Here is a 23,067-nt window from a genome sequence, read left to right on the forward strand (position 1 = left end):
CTCGCACCAAAAACATTACACATCGTCATCATCATCCAGAAATGACGTGAATAGACTCGGGCTACAAGAAGGATATCCAATGCGTTTGACCACGCCTGGATGTGTCTGTCTCCATAAAGAGCACATGCGTAGTAGATTGAGGCAAGCACAGCAGCCCCACGAATATAACGAGGCCGGCGGGCTCCAGCGATGCCGGGCAGTCTCAGCCACCGCCACATCACATTGGAAGGGGGGGGGGGGGGTGCGCTACGAATAGTGAGCGAGTGATTCCCACTACGTGTAGCATAAGTTAGGCGTGTAAGTTTTTAATGCGTAAATGAATGTAACTTCTGCGTTTGCCTACGTCATTTCTCTACTCTTCGCTCCCACACACCAGCTGCAGCAAGCGCAATTAGTTTCATGCACCCTAATTTGGCTGCGTCACAGATACAGCCTACAAGAACCCTTCCTTTTTCATTCATGCTGCCTCATTCTTGACCGAACGTTGTACCTATCGTGTTCCGCTCTATGGGTGGTTTAGCAGTCTTTCGCTTTCTTTCGGTTTACTTTGCTGTCCCGGACCGTTTAGCAATGACAAATGTTTTTGTAACGCACTCTTCATTTGAATAATATTGGTGAGCTGTTGTTCCCGAGTAGTGAGATGCGTTCGTGTGCTCGAGCACGATCCTTACCCGATCTTAGTCGCAGTGAAGTCCACGTCGTTGTCCGTTTCGGCACCGCCATTGACGCCTGCCTGCTGCCGCTGCTTGGTGCTGGTCATAGGGTCATGACTGGCCACTGTTCTTTCGAAGCCCGCTGCTTCGTTGTCAGGCACCGTTGCTCGCTACTGCTGCAATGAAATGATTTCGACTAAGCCTTGTAAACAGCGCCTAATTTCCCGCCAAAAAAACCACAGACCAATTGACCGAGAGGACAGGCACCTTTCATTTACCCCATAACAGCTATATCCTATACCCAATATCACCTAAGTTCGGCTCAAGGCGCCCCATCCCTGTAACACCAAACATCCAAGGGGGCCAGAAATTCACGCTAGCATGTAAGTTTGCATGAATCAACAGTGCTCAAGACGCGTCCCCTTGTCGAAACGTTGGCTACAGTGACATTCATTGTTCACCCACTACTCTGAAGATGTGTTTGGCGGTTGGGGGCACCCCTTCTCGTACGACAAATGTTAAATGGGTAGAAGTAGAACAGGAGAATGGAAAGACAATAAAAAAGTTAGGAGATATTTAGAGTGGCACATTCGATGCGAAAGTATTGGAAATGAAATGCGAATACAAGCTAACTGTAGAATTTAGAAAACAGTTAGGAAATAAAGAATTTCGTCCCACCATGACGTGGTCCACGTCCAAGGGAGCAGGGGCGCTATAACGTAAAACTATTCCAAACATTTCTATTCCAATTCTGCAGTCAACCCAGCGCGATTGGTCAAAAAGTTTTTGGACCACCCCCACTTCACCTGTCTGTCACGCGACGTCACGAAAACCACGATAGCTCTCCATCTGATACGACGTGTACACACTGATTGTGCATCATTTGACCGACCAAAACAAAAATAGTTATTTCTGATTCGATGCCTTTTTTGCCATTAGCCCTCGGCTATTGGTCAAAAGGTTTCGGGCTGCACCCACTTCACCTGCCTCTCACGCAACGTCACAAATCCACAAAAACTAACCACGTCAAAGTGACGCGTATACGTGAAAGATGCATTAATATGCTGAACAAAACAATTTTCTTCTGAATAGCCGCAGGCTGCCCCCTTCCGAAATAAAAGATGGTTGCCGGCGATCACTCCGGCACTGGCCACTCGCCCCTGCCGGAGAGCATGGGTTTATTTGCCTGTAAGAAAGCTTTTTGCGTGGCCGTGTAGCTTTTTCGAGAACTTTCGGCACGTTTACGACCTCGTTCTGCCAACTCTTCTTTGCTGAGGAACCGTTTTAGCGTCATTCTTAAGCTTCCGTTGCAAGCCGCCGCGATTGTCTATGAGCCCCAGCAAGCTAAGTAAGAGAAAGCGGACCAATCACAGACGCCGGCACCACCCTCTTCATCCGTTTATCGGTGTTCAGTGTAGTGCCTCGGCCCCATGGAATCCATCTCCACTTGAGCATGCTCCTCGCCTCTTGTGAGCCATTTAGATAAGACAAGCCGCTCAGTGCAGGCAATGTTTTCTGTTTTTTAAGCAAACAAAAGTGACCTTCCATGAACGAGGGGCGCATTTGATTGGTCTGTTCAGACAACCCTGCGGGTGACCTCCCGATACTTGCATCGGCGGTTACGCAAATTTGACGTCAGGAGATTGGAATAAAAACATATTGGAATAGTTTTACTTTATACGGCCCCAGGTCAACAAACTAGCGTTAGGAGGCGCTTCTGCACGATACCACGTAAAGAGGGACCATTTCAACTTTCTCAGTAGGCAAACATTGGCCTGTGATTGTACTAGTCTTAATGCTGAATAGAAGCAAAAATAAATGAAGAGTATTTTTTCTTCAATACAGCGCAGCCCTTCGAGACCATCTCGTTTTCCCTATTAACAATTTATGCTCAATGAGCACACGATTGCACTGAATTCCACGCCGACTTCTTAAATGTTCTTAGATAAACCGATCAACGCTTCGATCTATTCTACTATTCTAAGCAGCTGAGCTGCGCGATGCAGAAGCTGGACGCGGAGTTTTGCATTCCCGCCGCCGAGTGACGTTCCAGTTACGTTCACTCGAGGGCGTGGCAGCGCTCTCCTGAGCCGCCGTTTATCCACAAGTGAATGTTCATACGGCATGTGCGGACATCTTTCTTTAATTTACCTATAACAATGATTCATGAATGTGTAACCGCTAAAAAGTTTATTAAACCATTCTAGCTGATTAGTGAACTAATTACCTAGTCTGCACAGTTCGCTGACGTCCACCCGCACTTACATCACGGCTTCATGCGAGTTATACTTTTATGATAAAAAGTTATTGTTCTTATATAAAATATCTTGTACATCCACAATGTACACCGTCCCGTATGACCCTCACTGTAGCAAGAATCTAGCACTGGTTAGGGCCCTTTATACAGTGTCGTATGTGGATTGCAGGGCCGTTCAGTGTCACACGCATTAAACAGGTTGCATGATAGCTCCCCTGAGCGCTCATCCTGCTTTTACCGGCGCTTAACCATTGTGGTTCGAATTGACTAATGCACACGAGGCACACGCAGGTAGCTTCAGTTTTTATGCAAGTGAAGCACGAAAGAGGGAGAGCACTAGCTCCCGCGACAAGCAGTGTTCAGTGATAGATACGACAAATCTAGGATCAGTACGTAGTTCTCTTCAGGTGGAAGTCACGATGGAAGCTCGCAACCTAAGAATGAGCTGGCAATTTACCTGTGCAACGAAAGGCTTACCGACTGCATGCGCTAAACTTAGAGATGTTTTTTGATAAAATGAAACCTGCGGACATGTTATGGAAAAAAGGGATTCTGTTTTCCAATTTTCATTTAATATTATCCGGAGCAGTGACAACGGAGGAGAACAATGGAAAAAAAAGTAGATTGTTACATCTGCGCTGCTTCAGTACGACTGAGGGAAATGGCAACTTATAGATTCCCACCACCTGGTATCCTAGCCCAGAGTAAAGAAATCTTTCATGGAAGGAGCTTTACAGAGGAGCGGACCGTACAATTGTTTGGAGATCTAAGCTCTCGGGTAGCGTTAATATGGTAATCATTGCGTCGATGTAAGGACTGAACAGAGCTTACACGAACTCATAAATATATAACAGAACCATGAATGCTACAGTTGCAGTTTCACGGACTGTTACGACATATTCTCGTAACTTTTATTTGTTTCCATTTAGACGCATTTTCCGCGTGCGACTAATCGAAGACATTAGGTGGTAACCTACATCAAAGTAATATGTTAAACCATCTAGGCTGATAAGAAAATGATACAATTGGAGGAATGTGGGGCAAATAATGAAACTTTGGGTACTTCTTAACCTACGGACAAAAGATACGTCGTAGTAATGTAAACTTAATATTTGCTTCTTATTAAGATAAATATTTAGTTTCTGAAGCTTAAGAAAAAAAAAGCAGTTTTTGGCAGTCAAGGTCAAAATACTTTTATAGAAAGTGCTAAGGGGCCTCTCCCCCCTGCACTTACACAAGGATCATCCTTCCTGTTATCGGCCATGGTGCGCTATTACGTTAAGTTACGTTAAGTTATCACAATCTGTTTATATCCCATTTCTCCTACTAGCAGATGGCCAAAAATTTTCGGGTTATCTCCAATTCGCCTATCAGTCAAAGGACGTCAGGAAAACGGCGACATGACGTCTTATATGACTTCTATGATACACTGATTATGCAAGATTAGGCCGAACAAAAGAAAAATATTTCCGGTTCTACGTCTTTCTTCTTCACTAGCCTTCCGCTAATGGTTAATTACTTTTGGGCTGCGGCGTCTTCGCGTGCCCGTCATGCGACGTACAAAACCACACAAAAATGACAACGTTAAGGTGACGTGTACGTACTAATGATAGAAGTATTGTCGAAGAAAAATTAAATCTTTCGGAATTACGATAGACCTCCCTGTTCCGAAAGAAATAATATGTGGCGGCTACTGGTCGATGTCGCCCCGGCTAGGCGGACCTTCCGGGCAGAATAGATTTCTCGGCATTTAACGAACATTTTGGCGTGTCAGTACAACATTGTTGAGACTTTTCGGCACCTATAGGACATGGTTCTGCCAATTATTCTTCTCTGAGAATACATTTTACCGGCATTTTTAACCTTCTGTTGCACATCTCCACGATTTTCTACCAGCCACCTCAAAAAAAAGCAAGGGGAAGCGGGCGAATTGTACACGCGGGTACCGCCTTCCTCATCCGATAATTTATGCGTACTTCGACTGTGCTAGATAAGACTCATAGAAATCCTCTCCACTTCCGCACGCTCGTCGTCTCTGACTGGTCAATTAGATAAGAGAAACGTGCAAATGCAGGCAATTCTATTTTCGTTGGCGGCAAGCCAAAGTGAACTATAAATGAGGATAGTGTTTAAATGGGTTCGTCAGCCTTTCTATCATCGCCCGATGCTTGCGCCAGCCGTCACTTTAAGTTGACGTCAGTAGATTGAAATGAAATTAGAATCAAATAGTTTTGTGTTATATCACCTATGGTCTACATTACGAGCAGATCGGAGGAAGTACAACGACTTTCCGGCTTGTTTCAAATATATTACGCACAGTAGCTGGTTCCATGTCGAGGCCCGAGTGTCTGCTTACCTCCTGCTTGTCGACGGAGCCGTACAGCGTCCCCTACCTGGAACGTCCCGTCCTGCGTACTCCGTGACCACGTGCTGTGTCTTGTTCCGGGGCTCCCAATCTCTCGTGATGCAAGCCGTCCACTCCGTAACCGGGACGCGCGGACGATGGGGAGCCGGACGACAGCGCTGAAATAGCCGACAACGGGGAAACAGATGAAGGTGGGGTAGCGTCTGACGTGGGGGTAGCGGGCGTAAACGTGGCCAAAGTCTGTTCGAAGGCGTCCTTCGGTTGTTTGCGAACATTGTTTAACTGCGCGAACCACAAAGACAGCGAGGGACAAGGGCGGGCGCAGAACGCCCGTCCCTGTCCCTCCCTGCTGTCTTTGTGGTTCGTTTGTTCGCGCAGTTAAACAATGTTCGCTAATATCTACCAACTCGCCCAACAACAAGTTCTACTAAACTTCGCTTGTTTCTTGCGGTCTTTGGGGCGATGATGGCGCAGCGTTATCAGATGCGGTGCGGTGCGGTCCTCGTCAGCTGCGGACGGCACACTCGGCGATGGCGAAAGTAAATCTTGCCGTTGATGCGGTCGCGTCCAGGCTGCGTCGAGGCCTGCGGTTGGTTTCGTGGTCGGGGACCTCCCGACGAGAGAGCGTCTTTTAAGCAGCTCGTTTGGCGACCCTCGACCTCGCGAGCTGCCGGACGATGCTTGATGGTTTGCGCCGCCAACTGAGGACGGGGCTGCGGTGGCAGCGTGGTCGCTGCGGGCAGGGTCGCCTTCCTCTGCTCGGTCTTCGTGCATACTGGCTGGCCGGCGCGCTTCGACAACACCGAACGCACAAGTCGAGTTTGGCGTCGCCTGTAGTGCTGCTACGCCGAGCTTGCCTTGATTGTCCGAGTGTGTAGCGACCTGCCGACGGCTGGAAACTAGGCGTGCCAATGCAGACTTGGGAAGTAAATTGCAGCGCAAGCTGTGGGAACGTCGACCTGCGCGGAAGAGCAATCTTCGTCTTCAACTTTCAAGTAGTCAGCGCTCACGAGGGCCGATTCATGCTTCCTTCTTTTCGTTCTCCATGGGTGATTTTGCACCGACAGCGGGGCCCAACCATCATAACAGCCACAAAATTCATCCAGATGGGCACAGAAACGTGTACGCAAAGGGCACTACGATGACAAAGAAAAACACCGCGCAAGGTAAAATTTCAGTTCTCTTTTCCACAAAGACCTGCCACTGAATGTATTGGACTGTGTTTTGTTTCTGTAGTTCCCCGCAGCAGAGTCAAAGCTACGAGGCCCGCTAGCGCAGGTTCTTGCGCAGAGAGATGTAGTGCCATGGTTCGGAAGCCGTTGCTGGAAGAAATGGCCTCGACAAATGGTCTTGTCGCCAGGTGTCTGCTTGGAAGCTTCTCTCCAGTTCTTAGGTGCGGTCTTCTCTCGATTTTGCTTTCGCTTCTGAATAGAATATGTCTTGAGGTTCCATGTAACTGAAAATTAAGTTCTCCACTTGTTAGACTGGAAACATGCAGAGAGTAAAAAAAATCAACGCAACGCAGCCGTATAGACATTAAAGATATCCGGAACCACACCTCGGGCTTGTGGAGAAAGAGTCTGCAGACACCATAAGCTGCTGTGAACATCTCTGCCGAATTCTACTATGCTGTCATGTTTTTTCACATATTTTTCAAGTCACATATTCTTCAAACACTTTCATTTCAAACGAGGCCTTCTCCTCACCTTCGTTGAAGCTGACGGCGGCTTGCATAGTTCCTCACAAGCAAGATTCCCATAAACATCTACCGTTTGATGACAGTTCACGTCAGTCAAGGAGGGTGTTTGGATCAGTCCGCTTCTTCCTGCTGTTTCTCTGTGTATTTGTTGACGCCGTCTCAATAAACACGCTGGAGTAAGCGAAAATCTGCTTTTTAATTTCTATACCAATTGGTACTTCTGGATGAACCCTTGTCTGCTCATGTTCGACCGCGACCGCCCTCGTAGGAATTAAACTTTGGTCACCCTGCTTATCGATGTTGTAGCCGTTGGGTATACCGCTAATTTCGATTCGTTTAAACGCTCAACTAGCTCGAACCACGCGAAACTTGAGGTCACACCACACGCATGGTTGACAGCACGCACTCACACTTGGCCGTTTCTCGCTATACACCTTGGTAGACATCGCTTCGTACTGATTTATTGGAAGCTCTTCAATATGCTCAAGTTAGATGGCGCTGCTATACCCCGGTCAGTCGGGTGCAGGTCAAGCCGGTCTGCACCATGCAGCACGGCCAGACGTGAGCGCGAGGGCACACTCCAGCCTTGTTACGCACAAAGCAAACCTTGAGCACCCACACAGCAGTTGCACGTAGCTGCTGTCTGCTACGCATGGCCTCCGAGATTGCGCGTGCGGGCAAGTTTTGCTCCGGCCATCCGACTTCGCTCGCTCCACAGCAAGAAAACGTAATGCGGCGCGCACCCATCTGGCCCAACATGGCGCTGCAAGCCCAGGGCTGATAAAGCCCCTTGATATTTTGAAAGAAGCGACACTCTCCTCCCCGCCGCGCTCTCCTCCTCGATTCTGAAACTTGGGGTTGCGTCAACTTGAAAATTTCTACGCCACTGGGGCCCGCAAGTGGCCGAAATTGATGCGCTTCCATCGAATAGACGTCCGCACGCCAAGTTTCCTCCTAGACGCCAGCGCTCGTATTCCCCCTGGCGGAACAATTTCCCCTCCAACGGGTGCATATTTCCGTCGCTTCACTTCACGGTCGCGGCGGCGTTCAGTTCGCGCTGCGCGCGAAGCGTATCTTGTTTGTGAGGGCGCCTCTTCGGATGACCGGAAATCATTGTGTTGTTAACTGCCACAACAGCAAAGTAGACACCAGAGGGCTAATGCCACCAGTGAAATTCTGCCTATTCACATGAAAATGGTGCGAAAAAAAGAAGACGACAGACATGGATTACTTTGGTGCGCCGAACGAAAGTAAACAGCTGGCAAACGAAGCGACCTTTTTCATTGATCACTCGTGAGTGTATGGCGGTTTTGATATGCAACCCACATGAATTTCATGATAATTCAGTATATATTCCTTTTATTCATATAAAAACTTTCATTTGTTCGACCAGCGCTTGTCCTGTCTCCTTTATCGCGTTTCGTTTGTGTGTGCTGCCCAAGAATGGAAACCACTTCTGTTGCATGCGCTAGCAGTGGCCGAAGTTCACGCGTTCCGAGAAATTGAATATGTGCACGATGCATTGAACATGACCGGAGTTCATTGCTGCAACGCCACGGCACCGATCGATCGAATTACTGGACTAGACTATATACTGGACTATATACTGGAATTACTGGACTATATACGCCCGCGTCTTGGTCGCTACGGCATTGCCGAAGCAGAAATGATTACAAATACTTTCAACTTCCATCTCTCGAGCACTGTTAAAAAATGGCCAATCTATTTACATTGCTGCCTCTATTCTATATTGTAGGGGATGCACTAGTTAAAAGTTGTGTGCGCATGCCGTAGCTGTGCTATGCGGCGATATATTTTGTTTATTTCCGCACAGTGTCGATGGAAGTTCGTTGTCGCCATCAGAGACAACACGGATTTGTAGCAAACATTTTGCCTGGAAAGTGCAAAAATGACTTTAGCTAACACGCATCGTATGTGCCGACGATTTTTCCGGCGGCATATACGATGTCGTTTCCAGTTACCTGCTCAGCGTTACTGACATGGCTAAGCAGATTCTGCCCTTTCGCCGCATTGCAGCGACAAAAATAACCGTCAAGCGCAGCGATGTTCTTAAAGGCGTGTACATCGCCATTCAAATAAAAGGTCCACGTGTGACCTTTTATTTTGCGGTGTGTGCCCACGTGTGTTTACACGTAGGCACACACCGCGCGCGGTACGAAACGTGCCCAAACAGGGTCACTGCAAGAGGCAGTCAAGGCGGTGCGAACGAGTGATGGGTGAGGCGTACACCCGCTAGTTGAATTTTGCCCCGCATGCGACGCTCTCACGCCGGCGCAGCAGCGCCGCTCGCGGTGCCGTTCTTGTCCCACCGCGGCAGCCAATACGAAAGAGCGTGCGTGCGCCAGCTTCGCGTGCAGCTGCCACACGGCAAGCTCTTTCTCCTCGGCTCCCGCGGCCGCGCCGAAGCATTCGATGAAGGCACATGAATTTGGGCCACTTGCGCACACCAGTGGTGTAGAATCTATTGAAAAATGGTGACAACTGCATCGAGAATGCTGAAGGTAATGTTGATGAGGAGGTTGGTTTCTTCTTGAAGCCGTATGAATGGGGCATACTGATGTGAAAGGAGCTTCGAGGCCAGTTCTATACTTAAGACATTTTTTTTTCTGCCAAATATTAAGGTGCTTTACTTTGTGGATCTGATCTAGTATTGCTTGTGACACGTCCCTCTCTGTTTAGAGCCATCATGTTCAGTGTGCTTTCTTTTAATGAATTAGTCGCGAGTGCATCATCCGTCTATATGTTCGTCTTCTCAATGTGAATGTAGCTTTTGCGCTGTGGTCTTGAAACTAAATAGGACGGTTGCGTAATATCAGTGTGAGCAAGCGTGCGCGATCATGTGAACGTCCTGTGCACATTGCCTGTATCCGTGAGAAAAGCCAATAATAATCGTCGTCCACTCATGCGTTCGCGGCAGCCCAATTCAAAGAAAATTCCAGAACAGAATACTAATGCGGAAACACTACTGGAGTTGTCTAAATATAATAATAAGAAGAACTTCTTTATTTCCATCAGTGATGGAGGGGACTGCGGATAAATGTCGCTTTAGAGGCAAGCGACTTGACTAGAGCCCGCAGCCTCCTTTACAAGGTAAACAGCGATTGAACAGGAGATATATATATATATATACATAGCAATTGACTACGTGTGAAATATGCACAAAAAATAAACGCAAGAACACAAATTACCTGAAAAACGCTCTTCAATTATTTAAGAAAGATTGAGTGACAAAACTTTCACGTAAAGCTCGTACATCAGTTATACAAATATCAAGACTTGATTTCAGAAACAAATTTAAAAGTGTTGGTATTGTGTATGATATCTTTCCTGTAGAATAAATGGCACGCGGAGGGACTATCTTCGTCTGTTCCGTACATCTTGTGATGTAAGAATGTGTGTTCCTGGACAGATTAGATAACTCATGAAGAAATTTTAAGTTCTCGTTTACCTCCCGTTTGAAAGCTTGAATTAACTTGCAATTATAAAGGTTAATCACGGGCATTATATTTGTTTTCGGAAATAAGTCTGATGTGGTGGGCATTCTACTCGCAAAATTTTTTCTGAAATATATGTATCTTTTCTAGATTCGTACGTGATGTGGTAACCCACACGAGCAGACAGTAATAAAGTGCAGAAAAAAATAAGGGGTTATAAACAAGAACCTTGATTCTGTAAGGTAAAAGAGGTCTCAGCCGCACGATCATGCTAACTACACAAGATAATTTGCCCATTATCGATTCTATGTGCATGTCCCAAAGCATATTTTGTGTGAAAATAACTCCAAGTATTTTAAAACTATCTACAATTTCTATGCTTACATCGTCATAAACATGGTTGATGGAACTGATTATTTGCTTAGATTTGGGCCTAAAGATTATTGCTTGTCTTTTTTTATATTGATTTTTAGACAGTTTTGTTTTGACCATACATGAAGAATTTTCAGAGCAGTGTTAGCTTTATTCTTAAGGCTACTAGAGTCAGGTGATGAAAAAAATGTACTGGCATCGCCTGCGTACATTACGTGTTTTCGCATCTTTATAGATATTTACGAAGTCATTTACGTATACGATAAACAGGAACGGGCCAGGAATACTACCCTGAGGAACGCCTCTGGTGATATGCTTCAAATATGGGCGGCTATTGTTGATTTCGACATAGTGATAGCGATTATCAAGATAAGATTTTATAATGCTTCCACAGTGCCCTCGAATACCGTAGGTTTCAAGCTTATCATGTATGCATATATCAAGTATGCAAGTATCAAATATGCGTAAGCATGCCCCCAAATTTTATTTAACCCTACCCCAAATTTAAGTTTGACCACGCCCAAATTTCAACTTGGCCCAGCCACAAATTTCGGTTGGCCCACCTCCAAATTTCAAGTTGACGCAACCCAAATTTCAGGTTGACCCACCCACAAATTTCAGTTATAGGCATCAGAGCAGTGCAAAAAAACACAAACAAAAGAAAGGACCACTGACAGAAACGGACGATCGCTGCACTCACAGTGAGCGGCTACGGCAGCCCACGAGTGAGGATAGCAAAGCCGCTTCGGAAATAATTGGGGGCACCTGAGGGTGGTTGATAGGTCAAAGTCAAAAGCCATCCATGATGACGTCTCTCTAATAAACACTCCGAGATGTTTGGACGTTAAGAATGCCGACTGAACAAAAGGTGCCGCGGCGTGCTTTCGATGATTACTCCAGCCCGTTTACTCCGCAACATAAAAGCAATATACCGTGTCTGCCTTTCGAGAAGCCTCTAAAAAGCCCAGAATGAATCATCGCTCGTCGAGACTAAGGGCTCTCAGTATAATACATTCTCGCCAGAGTTAAGGCGCTTCATGTAAACGACGTCGCATCGCCTTTCTAAAATGCGCTTGGAAATGCGATGCGTTATACTGTGGCATTGATGTAAATGCGGCTTATGTATATATGTACGTTTGTATGTTTCTATTAAACGATTGGCCACCTACCTGGGTCCCTGGGTAGTCAGCGGTCGAATGGGTAGCGCGCATGAGACTGCTGTGTTGAGGCAACAGGATTCGAAACCAAGTACCGGAAGGGAACTTGACGCCGATATGGGTCACTGTAAGATGCGGCACTGGGTAGGTCGAGCTTTTCGATGAAACTCCTTGACGCTGACTTGGAGTGCTGGGTATGTGCCACACGATCTGTGCTGAGGGAACGGGGTTCGAAATCGACCGTTGTGCCACTGCCAACTGACCATTGCTTCAATCGGCTGCGGGATCTCGCTGACGAGAAAGACGACTCTGCTTGCAAGCAGCATGACCGGTTGGCTTCTTGCCCAGCACCTGAAATGCAATTAGCGCCAAGAAATAATGAGCAAGAAAATGAAGCGTCGCGCGATCCCCTCCGACATGCCTTGCACGAAGAAATATCTTATCCCCGCGAAGTAGAACAACGAAAGCGGCAGCGAGGCTTCGTCACGCTGTACTAACGTATTTTTTGGCAAATGTTTGCCAAAATACATTAGCAGACTGCGCCACAAATGCAATGCGCATTTGCCGCTCTTCATTGAACCTCTCACCGACTTGGGTCACTGCCTACAGGCACTGGGTGTGCTGCAAACTAGGGAACAATTATCAGCGTTCACAGGTACCAGTGCGTCACGCTTCACGTCTTGGAGGCTACGCGCGGAATTCTAGGCAGCGCCACCAGACGGCGCCGCGTATCCAGAAAAAAAGCGCGAGTGAGGAACCCGGTTCCTACTTGACGCGTTCCTCAGCGCGCACCAGCGCGCCATGCATATCGGAGGCGGTGCGCAGGTTTCGGGGCGGCGGCATCACATGGCGTCAAGTACTTAGGGAGGTTCGAAAGGGTAGACCAGCTTCAGTACACGCCTCATACACAACCCGTTGCGACAGTGGCAACACGTTCTGCCGCCATATTGATTCAATGCTAAACGCATTATCACCGGCAGTCATTGTGAGATGCGTTATGCCGCAACCTTTCCCCGGCACACGTTTTGTGATATATATGAGTAGCCGCCGCTTCTGTTGGAGGCTGACCAGTGCTGTCTGGCGACAGCACTGGTTCGCCAGACAGCAATCACGCAATGCAAGCTGGCTACTGGACACCGCTGCGAGAGCCACCCACCTTTTTCGGGGAAGGTGAGCGAAAACGACGACGACGACTGGCTGAAGCACTAAACCAAGTGGGTCGCCAGAACCACTGGAGCCCTACGAAGCAGCTCTATAACGTGGTTCTTTTTCTCGCCGGATCCGCACTCCTCTGGTTTGAAAACCACGCGAGCGTTCTGACAAGCTGGGATAATTTTGTGGAAGAATTCACCAAGTGCTTCGGGGACCCGATCTCTAAGAAAAAGAAGGCTGAGTAGAGTCTTTCCCGACGACCTCAGTTACCTGGCTAAACTTGTACAACGTACACAGAGGCAGTTTTGAAATTATGCGGAATCGTCAGCGCCAGCATGACAGACGAAGACAAAGTAGGACATCTGCTTAAAGGAATCGCTGAAGATGTTAATAATTTTCTTATAACGAAGGAAGATCTTAGTACTCCGTCTAAATTGAAGAGACACTGCCGGGCGCTACCTTTCGCGGAGTTGGCGGGGAAATGTTACGCCCACTTGGGCTCTGTTCTGCTTCAGTTGACAATCACAATGATGTTTATTTGCATCAGTACATGGCGCGAGGAGCATGCAGAAAAAGCTTCCACATGGACAGCTTGACGAAGCCGCAGGCCCCCGCATCGGCGTTTGCGCGGCGTTAGCGAGCACAAAGGTAGTACATCATTGTTTCGAAATGTCCTTTACGCAATATTGAGCATCGCGAACCATGCGAAGCAAATGAAGAAAAAGAAAGGTGTGATCTAACAGGTCATAGTAAAAATCATCTCTAACCAATAGGGATAAAAAACAATGATAGGCACAATGGTATCGTAACTGTTAAAAAAAAAACAAGGGTGAGAAAGATATAATCGTAACACAAGGTGTATCAATAACATTTCTCCTACAAACTAAACAAATGAAAATACCAAGAATATAAGCTATACAATGGGACTAGTTTTCGATAAGGAAAATTTTGCGAACGCCAGGGAAACAATCCGGTGCAGGCAGAAATAACTATACAGAGCTTTAAAAAGAAGTATTTTCCAATTCAGTAGTTTCGTTGTGTAAATTATTCAGTAACCTTGGCAGGTTGTTACGAATAGTTTGTTGTCCGTATGTCGTGCTGACGGTTTCTACTTTCCAAAACTCCCTGGACCTTGTCGCATATGCTGTAATGTTGATTTTTAAATCCGCTAGTGTTCTTAGAAAGCTGGCTCCATTTTTTATTTCTTGTTTGTACGCTCTACAGAGTCGATAATCGTACATACTGGTAATTGGCATTACATTGTATTTTATAAAAAATTCACGTGTATGAACATATTTTGGAACATTTTCTACGACTCGTAGGATTTTTTTTTTTTGCAGTACACAAAGTTTTTCCAAATTTCCCTGTGTGGTAGTAGCCCAAACTAAGTGACAGTAGTTTAGACTAGAAAGAAACAGTGTGTTGAAAATCAGCATCATTATTTTTTTGGCAGTATATGACGGTTACGGTAAACAAGCCCGATTATTGGAGATAATTTTGTCGCCAAAGGATTTACGTGCATATCGCAAGAGAAGTTTTCTTGAAAGATAACACCTAAAGTTTTAAAGTACGGAACTATATCGATAGGAGTTGAATTTAGCAATATAGGCGTATTAACTGTTACGCTTTTATTTTTGCTTCGAAAAATTATTCCTTTTGTTTTGTTTGTGTTTATTTTAGGACAATTTTTACGTGTCCATTCATGCAATTTTCGAAGAATTAAGTTTGCTTCCTCAACTAATTCATCCGCCGACTTTCTTATCAGGAATGGGCTAGTATCGTCGGCGTAAATTATATAGTTTGCCTTGATACTGATACTAATGATATCATTAATATATAGATTAAAAAGGAAAGGGCCCAAAATACTGCCTTGTGGTACGCCACAAGAAACGGGCAGTGGACTAGAGAGTTCATCATTAATACCGACCCTTTGCTTGCGGTGTTCTAGATAACATGTGATGAGGGATGCAGTCTTCCCGCGGTAACCATAACGTATGAGTTTCCTAATAAGAAGTGAATGATTGACACAATCAAATGCTTTTGTAAAATCTACAAACAACCCCAGAACCAGTTTTCCCTCATCAATCGCCCTTGAAATTAACTCTTTCTGAGCAATTAGGGCACACTCCGTGCTGAGGCCTTTGCGAAAGCCAAATTTGCATTCATTTAAAAGTTTATCTTTTTGCTCAAAATCCATAAGCCGATTTAAAATTATTTTTTCAAGTAGCTTCGAGAACATAGGGAGAATTGATATTGGACGATAGTTGCTGATGTCGTTTTTGTCACCTTTTTTTTTTTATATGGGACACTAATGCGTGCTTCTTGCATTTTACTGGGAAAAATAGCTTGACTGAGACAAAGGTTGAAAATATATGCAATGCATGGAGCCAGAATATCGACAACGTATTTTAAAGGTTTTATCTGTAACCCGTCGATATCTTTCGCACTGCTGCTGTTTAGATTTTTAATTATGTGGTTTACTTCGTTTTCATCTACAGGTTTAAGAAAAATAGTGTTGCTATTAACCGGAATATTACTAAGATCATTTGGTTGCATAGGCTTATTACTTGCACTTGCGAAATATGTATTAAATGTATCTGCAAGCCGCTTCCCAGATAATTCTATACCATTAATATCTAATTTAAGAAGTTTACTGATAGGCGGATAATCCCTGAATACAGAGCTGAGCCTTTTCCACATAATCTCAGAGCATCCAGCAGCTGCTGCAAAGAAATTTGCAAAATATTCTCGCCTAGCCTTTTTTTTTACATCTTTATCGAGGCGGTTACGGCACACTTTAAATTGGCGGAATAATTCGATATCTTTAGTTGAAATAAACTTGCCATAGAGTACATTTTTATGTGCGATTCGTCCGAGAAGCTCAGAGTTAATCCATGGATTCCGAATTTTTTTTGCTTGGCTTAACGCGCACTGAGGGAAAGCTAGATTCATATATTGATTTGACAATGTGAAGAAATTTTTCATAGGCCCCATTTGCTTCGTTGGATCTATATACATCATCCCAACAGGCATTTTCTATTTGTTCCCGAAATATAGGCAAATTGTGCGGGGTTATTTTTTGCATCTGGTGCATTGGCTGCGTTGCCTTCTCTTGAATGTGCCCTTTGGCGCGAATAAATATAGGCAAGTGGTCACTGGGGTCATAGGCAAATACACCCGCCTTAACTTTTTCAGGGATGATATTTGTGAAAAAAAATATCAATTAAAGATGATGAATATTCGGTAACTCTAGTGGGCAAGTCTATTACATTCACTAAACCATTCACCTTCAGTAAAGTATCTAATTGTAAAGTTTAGGAATCGTTTTTCGTCATATTAATATTGATGTCCCGCCGTAAATTAAATCAAGCCGATTTTTGTTAACAAACTCAAAGATTTCTAATTTATCAAAAAACTTGCTAACGCTGCCATTGGGAGAGCGATAACACACTATAATAACGGTGTTATGCATTCTTATTGCTAGAATTTCATAGTGAGTTGTTGCGGAAGGTTCGGGCAGTAAGTCACACTCGAATACTTCCTTTACCAGGATGCAAACTCCCCCTCCTCGAGAGTATGACCGATTTAAGTAGAAGGCACTATAATTTCGGATACGGAAAATATCGGCATCGTTCATTGACCATGTTTCTGTTAACAGTATCGTGTCAAATGATTGTCCTAGCTGTTCAAAAAACAAGAAGTCGTTTTTCTTATTAGAAACTGAGCGAATGTTTAGATGAAAGCATTTAAAGGATTGCTGACATTTTTTGCCTAAATGCTGACTGAATACTTGTGGTAATATGTAAGTCTCCCCACTTACACAAGCCATCGTTATTAAGAACTGATTTTAAGCGAGTTTATCAAGATCCCTCTCGGTAGAAACAGCTACTGTGCGTTCACCGTCAGTTTTTCGGATAAGAACGCGGCCGTTGCTGTGCCACACATATTTGTAGTTTGCTCGCTTCGCCCATATCTTTGTCTGAAAGAGCAAAGTGCGGGTCCTTTTCATGACATTTTCAAGCAGGAATACATCGTCTTTCGATTCACGCAACTTCTGTCTGCTTTTCCACCAGCGGTCCCTATCTGCTTGTTTCGCGAAGCGACAGATTATACCCGGTATCTTTTCTTTCTTTGACGGCAGCCGGTGAACTGAAACAACGTCATTTTCTGAGAGCTGTGGAAGTTCGAGCTGCACGGCTACGTCGTTTAGCTTTTCAAGCAGGTTTTCTATTTCAGAGTGTTTAATCCCATGAAATTCCAGGTTTAAGCGGCGGCTCCTCCATTCAAGTTGGTCAATTTCAGCCTGAAGCCGATTGACATCACTCTCGTTTCCCTCAAGTCTTTCGGTTCTGCGTTTTAGATCCTTGATCTCATTTTCATTTCGCTCCGTTCGTTGTTGCAGTTCATCGTACTGTTCACTCAGAAATTGTAAAGTGTCTTCAATGCCTTCAACTACCTCTCGGAGTGGCAACAGCTGGTCAAGCTTTCCGTTAATGGTCATTAACAACTGCCGCACATCTTGCGCGTCAGAATCATCACTAGATTTGTTAGGTTGCGCACGTAATTTCTGCCGTCTACAGGACGTGCAGCGCCAAGCCAGGCGGTACGCATCTCCCTTCGACCTAATTGTCGTGTCCGAGATTCCCGAGCATTTCCCGGTGTGAAATTTAGAAGTACAGTCACTACATTCAATGATAGAGTCTGAAACAGTAAGCGTTAGCTCACAAGTGGCGCATATCATATTGCAGGACATGGTTTGGCTCAATTTGGCAGCAGCAGCAGCAGCAGCAGGAGCAATAGGGGGAAAAAAGTACTAAGTATCGAAATACTAACCTGCGAAAAGGCGGGTTGTTACTTTGACGATGCTTCTTCGATGCTGCCGCTGCCGCGAATGTGAAAGCAGGCCTCGACTTCCACCACTTTATAGCTTGCTCTGTCGATGGTGGCGCTTGAAGAAGACTGTGGCGTGATCCGGACAAAGAGGGCTTGCAGCAAAGACGCTTGCAGGGCTACGCCCACCAAGGTTGAAGCAAGCACGGTAGCGACGTCACAGGACAGCTGGCGTTATCTGCGAAAAGGCAGGTTGTTACTTTGTCGATGCTTCTTCGATGCTGCCGCTGCCGCCAATGTCAAGTTACGATAGGGCATCAGACATTTCGAAGTTAAATTACTGTGCTTGCAATACAACGCATGACATTATTTTAAGTGATTTCTTGCGTGAGTAGGGGGCAACCTTGGATTGTGGCACCGGCACGATTTCTCTTCGCCGTGACGCGCGAACTTCAATGGCAGATAACATCAGTGATGCCGCGGACGTTCTCTCCGTGTCGAAAGATGTGTGTTTGCCCCCTGAGACTGCAATGTTTCTGCCTGTCGACACTTCTCGCCTTCATACGGATTCTTGTGGTTTAGACAAGTGCGATCATAACGACGCGCTGAAGAAAGATTTGACAGTCCCTCGCTCACTCATTTTCACCACTGATGGTTGTACTCGTTTGTGGACAGTGAACATTTCAACCCAATACATAACATGGCCGCTAGGACTTCAACTGGCAAGTTTTGACGAACAAGCCATTGTCAGCGTCGGAACGGCCGAAAAGTCAACTGCCGGAAAAAAATCTAACTCCGATTGCACCCATGATAATTCTGCTGAGTTTAAGCGCATGATGAATAAGACGCTTCTAATGAGCAGTGTCTGCTTCAAGGAGTGCTCCCTCGCTATGCCACAGTGTTTGATTTTGCTCAATACCAACGGGCGTCACATATACCACTGGCGTCTCGTATGCCACACCGCATCCATACAAGTCAAGCGACGCCAATTCGTCAGGAGAATTTTCACGTTTTCACAGTCATCGCCGAGCAGGTCTAAGAAATGTTAGAGAAATGTGTGATTCAGAAATCATGAAGCCCCTGGGCTGCTCCTATATCATAGCCAAGAAAAAAGACAACTCATGGAGATTCTACGTGGACTATCGCCGCCTAAACAACGTCCCAAATAAGGCCGTGTGCTTCCTACCACGAATAGACAACGCCGTCGAATGCCTCCACTCCACGTCGTATTTCTCTTCTGTCGATTTACGGTCAGGATATTGGCAAATTCCCATGCACCCCTCAGACAAAGAGAAGACAGCCTTCGTGACACCTGACGGTCTCTTTGAGTTCAACGTTATGCACTTTGGCTTATGCAACGCTCCTGCGACATTCGAGCGATTTACGGATAACGTGCTCCGCGGACTCAAATGGGAAATTTGCATGCGCTATTTAGACGACGTCATCATCTACGGCTCCACATTTGAAGAGCACAATCAGCGTCTGTCGGTCATTCGTGACTGTATCCAACAAGCTGGCCTCATTTTAAACCAGAAGAAATGTCATTTCGGTGACCGTCAAGCCCTCGGACTGGGCTTTCTGGTGGATAAAGACGGCATACGACCAGACCCTGAAACAATAGCAGTGGTTTGCGACTACCAACGGCGACACACGATGAAAGATCTACGAAGCTTTTTGGGCCTTTGCTCATATTTCCGGCGCTTTATGAAGAATTTCGCACAGCTTGCCTCTCCCGTCACGTCTCTCCTTCACAAAGACACCTCACACTTGTGGACTGCTGACTGCGAGTCGGCGTTTCAAGGGCTTACATTTTTTTGGCTTCTGGACCGGTCCTGCGGAACTTTGATCCATAGGCGTCAAATGACCTGCATACTGACGCCAGCGGTGCGGGTGTTGGCGCCGTACTTGTTCATATATGCGGTGGCCGTCAGCATGTCATTGCCTATGCTAGTCGGACACTTACGAAAGCGAAGAAAAACTACACCGTTAATGAACTCGAGTGTCTAGCAGTCGTCCTCGCCATCCAGAAGTTCCGCCCATATCTACACCGCCACGTATTCATGATAGTGACTGACCATCATTCACTCTGTTGGCTCGTTGGGATGCTTGACCCGTCTGGCTGGTTGGCCCGCAGGGCTTATCGCCTTCAAGAGCACAGCTTTTTTGTTAACTACAAGAGCGAACGATGGTCACACGGATGCTGATTGCCTATCCCGTCCCCCTTCGTCACACACTAAAGCTGACGATGATGACTTCGATGACTACCTAGTTTCCATTTCTTCCGACTTTCCAGACCTGAGTACCTTCGAGAGCGAGCAACGTTGCGACCCTACATTGAATATCGCTACGGGCAGCTGCACGTGAGCCAGCAGGAACAACACCGTTCACTTTTCGTAATGGTTTGCTGTAGAAAAAATTTACTCGTCTTATGATCCTCCATTGCTTCTAGTTGAGCCCGAAAACCTGCGCCCTGCTGTCCTTCGTTCCATGCATGACGATATCACGTCCGGGCTCCTTGGCTTTGCACGCACCCTACATCGACTTCGCCAGAGATTTTTCTGGCCCAAGGTCTGGAAAACAACGAAACAGTATGTCGCCAGCTGTACTGTTTGCCAGCGCCACAAGCAAACGACGAAGGCTCCAGCAGGCTAACTTGCAACCAGTTAGGCCATCGACATTGCCTTTTAAAAAAGTCAGCATCGACTTGCTCGGCCAGCCTTCAAAGACGACAGCTGGCTACCACTGGACTAGAGTATGCGTAGATTACCTTACTCGCTACATGGAAACGGTGGCACTTCCATCCACCACTGTAGCAGATGTCCCCTCATTTATGTTGCATCACGTCATACTTCGTCACGGCACTCCACGGGTTGTCATCAGTGACCGTGGACGGCAATTCACTGCCGACGTCATTGAAGAACTTTTACGGATTTGTGGTTCTGCATATCGTCATTCCACTCCTTACCACCCGCAAACCAATGGCCTCACGGAGCGGACGAAACGAAACATTCATCATCATCATCAGCCTGGTTACGCCCACTGCAGGGCAAAGGCCTCTCCCATACTTCTCCAACAACCCCGGTCATGTACTAATTGTGGCCATGCCGTGCCTGCAAACTTCTTAATCTCATCCACCCACCTAACTTTCTGCCGCCCCCTGCTACGCTTCCCTTCCCTTGGGATCCAGTCCGTAACCCTTAATGACCATCGGTTATCTTCCCTCCTCATTACATGTCCTGCCCATGCCCATTTCTTTTTCTTGATTTCAACTAAGATGTCATTAACTCGCGTTTGTTCCCTCACCCAATCTGCTCTTTTCTTATCTCTTAACGTTACACCATTCATTCTTCTTTCCATAGCTCGTTGCGTCGTCCTCAATTTGAGTAGAACCCTTTTCGTAAGCCTCCAGGTTTCTGCCCCGTAGGTGAGTACTGGTAAGACACAGCTATTATATACTTTTCTCTTAAGGGATAATGGCAACGTGCTGTTCATGATCTGAGAATGCCTGCCAAATGCACCCCAGCCCATTCTTATTCTTCTGATGATTTCCGTCTCATGATCCGGATCCGCAGTCACTACCTGCCCTAAGTAGATGTATTCCCTTACGGCTTCCAGTGCCTCGCTGCCTATTGTAAATTGCTGTTCTCTTCTGAGACTGTTAAGCATTACTTTAGTTTTCTGCAGATTAATTTTTAGGCCCACTCTTCTGCTTTGCCTCTCCAGGTCAGTGAGCATGCATTGCAATTGGTCCCCTGAGTTACTAAGCAAGGCAATATCATCAGCGAATCGCAAGTTACTAAGGTATTCTCCATTAACATTTATCCCCAATTCTTCCCAATCCAGGTCTCTGAATACCTCCTGTAAACACGCTGTGAATAGCATTGGAGAGATCGTATCTCCCTGCCTGACGCCTTTCCTTATTGGCATTCTGTTGCTTGCTTTACGGAGGACTACGGTGGCTGTGGAGCCGCTATAGATATCTTTCAGTATTTTTACATACGGCTCGTCTACACCCTGATTCCGTAATGCCTCCATGACTGCTGAGGTTTCGACAGAATCAAACGCTTTCTCGTAATCAATGAAAGCTATATATAAGGGTTGGTTATATTCCGCACATTTCTCTATCACCTGATCGATAGTGTGAATATGATCTATTGTTGAGTAGCCTTTACGGAATCCTGCCCGGTCCTTTGCTTGACAGAGGTCCTTTGCTTGACAATCGAAACATTACCAACATGTTATCCGTGCACGTCGCTGCTGACCAGAAAAATTGGGACGCCGTCTTACCTTTTGTAACGCACGCGTACATTAGTGCCAAGCACGAAGTTACTGGATATGCGCCGTTCTAGCTGTACGTACACCTTCCCCAGAGCGTTATGGACACTATTCTACCTTTATCGCGTCAAAAAAATCCTTCGATCACCCAAACTCTTTGTCGTGCTGAAGAAGCACGTCGACTGGCGCATCTTAGGATGTTGTTCTCATAAGGCAACAGCAAGATTCGCTACGATGCGCGGCATATCTCCGTCAGCTTTACTCCCGGTGACTGTGTTTGTTTGTGGACACCTACTCGCAAAAAGGGATTCTACCGCAAGTTTTCGCCACTTATAAGGGACCATTCGTTATACTCAGTCGCTTGAGTGATGCGAATTATGTCGTCGCCAAAGTGACGGCAAGTAATCGGCGTTCACGCGCGACACAAGTTGTTCATGCGGACAGACTCAAGCAGTACCTTCACAGGTCCCTTTAACTCACTCAGCGCGCTTCTTCTGCCCCCTGGGAAAATGTCGCAGTTCTGCACGACTGGGGTAGAGAAAGAAGGAGAGAGCACGCGCGCGTGGCTGGGCCTGGCCTGTGGCTTCTTCCTGGACCTCGTTTCACCCTGTAAATAAACATCTTTCATTACAATATATTTGCCAAAAATACATTAGTACAGCGTGACCAAGCCCCACTGCCGCCGTCGTTGTCCAGCTTCTACATATCGCCATTCGGCGATAAGAGCTTGTGGTGATTAGGACTGTTCGGCACTTTCGCTAGTGCGCAGTGAGGCGGAAGAAAGACAGAGTCATTTATATGCGTTTATAAAACTCAAAGCAACCTTTAAAATATGAATATATGCAGAGAGTT

At 46.1% G+C, this 23,067-nt stretch overlaps 1 protein-coding gene across 8 annotated transcripts in view; it reads right to left on the bottom strand.

The window, feature by feature from the left end:
• The window catches only part of LOC135896690 (uncharacterized), a 35,468-nt gene extending 12,634 nt beyond the window's left edge, over positions 1-22,834 (bottom strand). For 3 of the 8 annotated variants that reach the window (XR_010562777.2, XM_070536161.1, XM_065425182.2), the window contains exons 1-5: positions 22,673-22,803; positions 17,944-18,178; positions 11,971-12,309; positions 5,267-5,433; positions 672-829 (exon numbers count right to left, since the gene is read on the bottom strand). Coding sequence is in view for 5 of the 8 variants with exons in the window: in XM_070536161.1 (XP_070392262.1) it covers positions 672-760 (89 nt within the window). In the remaining 3 variants the exon portion in view is untranslated. Of the gene's footprint in view, positions 1-671; positions 830-5,266; positions 5,434-11,970; positions 12,310-17,943; positions 18,179-22,672 lie in introns of all 8 variants that reach the window. The other 5 variants (XR_010562779.2, XR_010562778.2, XM_065425183.1 and 2 more) reach the window with 4 other exon arrangements.
• Positions 22,835-23,067: the final 233 nt, after the last annotated feature.

The sequence above is a fragment of the Dermacentor albipictus genome, chromosome 3 (genome assembly GCF_038994185.2).
Source record: "Dermacentor albipictus isolate Rhodes 1998 colony chromosome 3, USDA_Dalb.pri_finalv2, whole genome shotgun sequence".
Lineage (NCBI taxonomy): Eukaryota > Metazoa > Arthropoda > Arachnida > Ixodida > Ixodidae > Dermacentor > Dermacentor albipictus.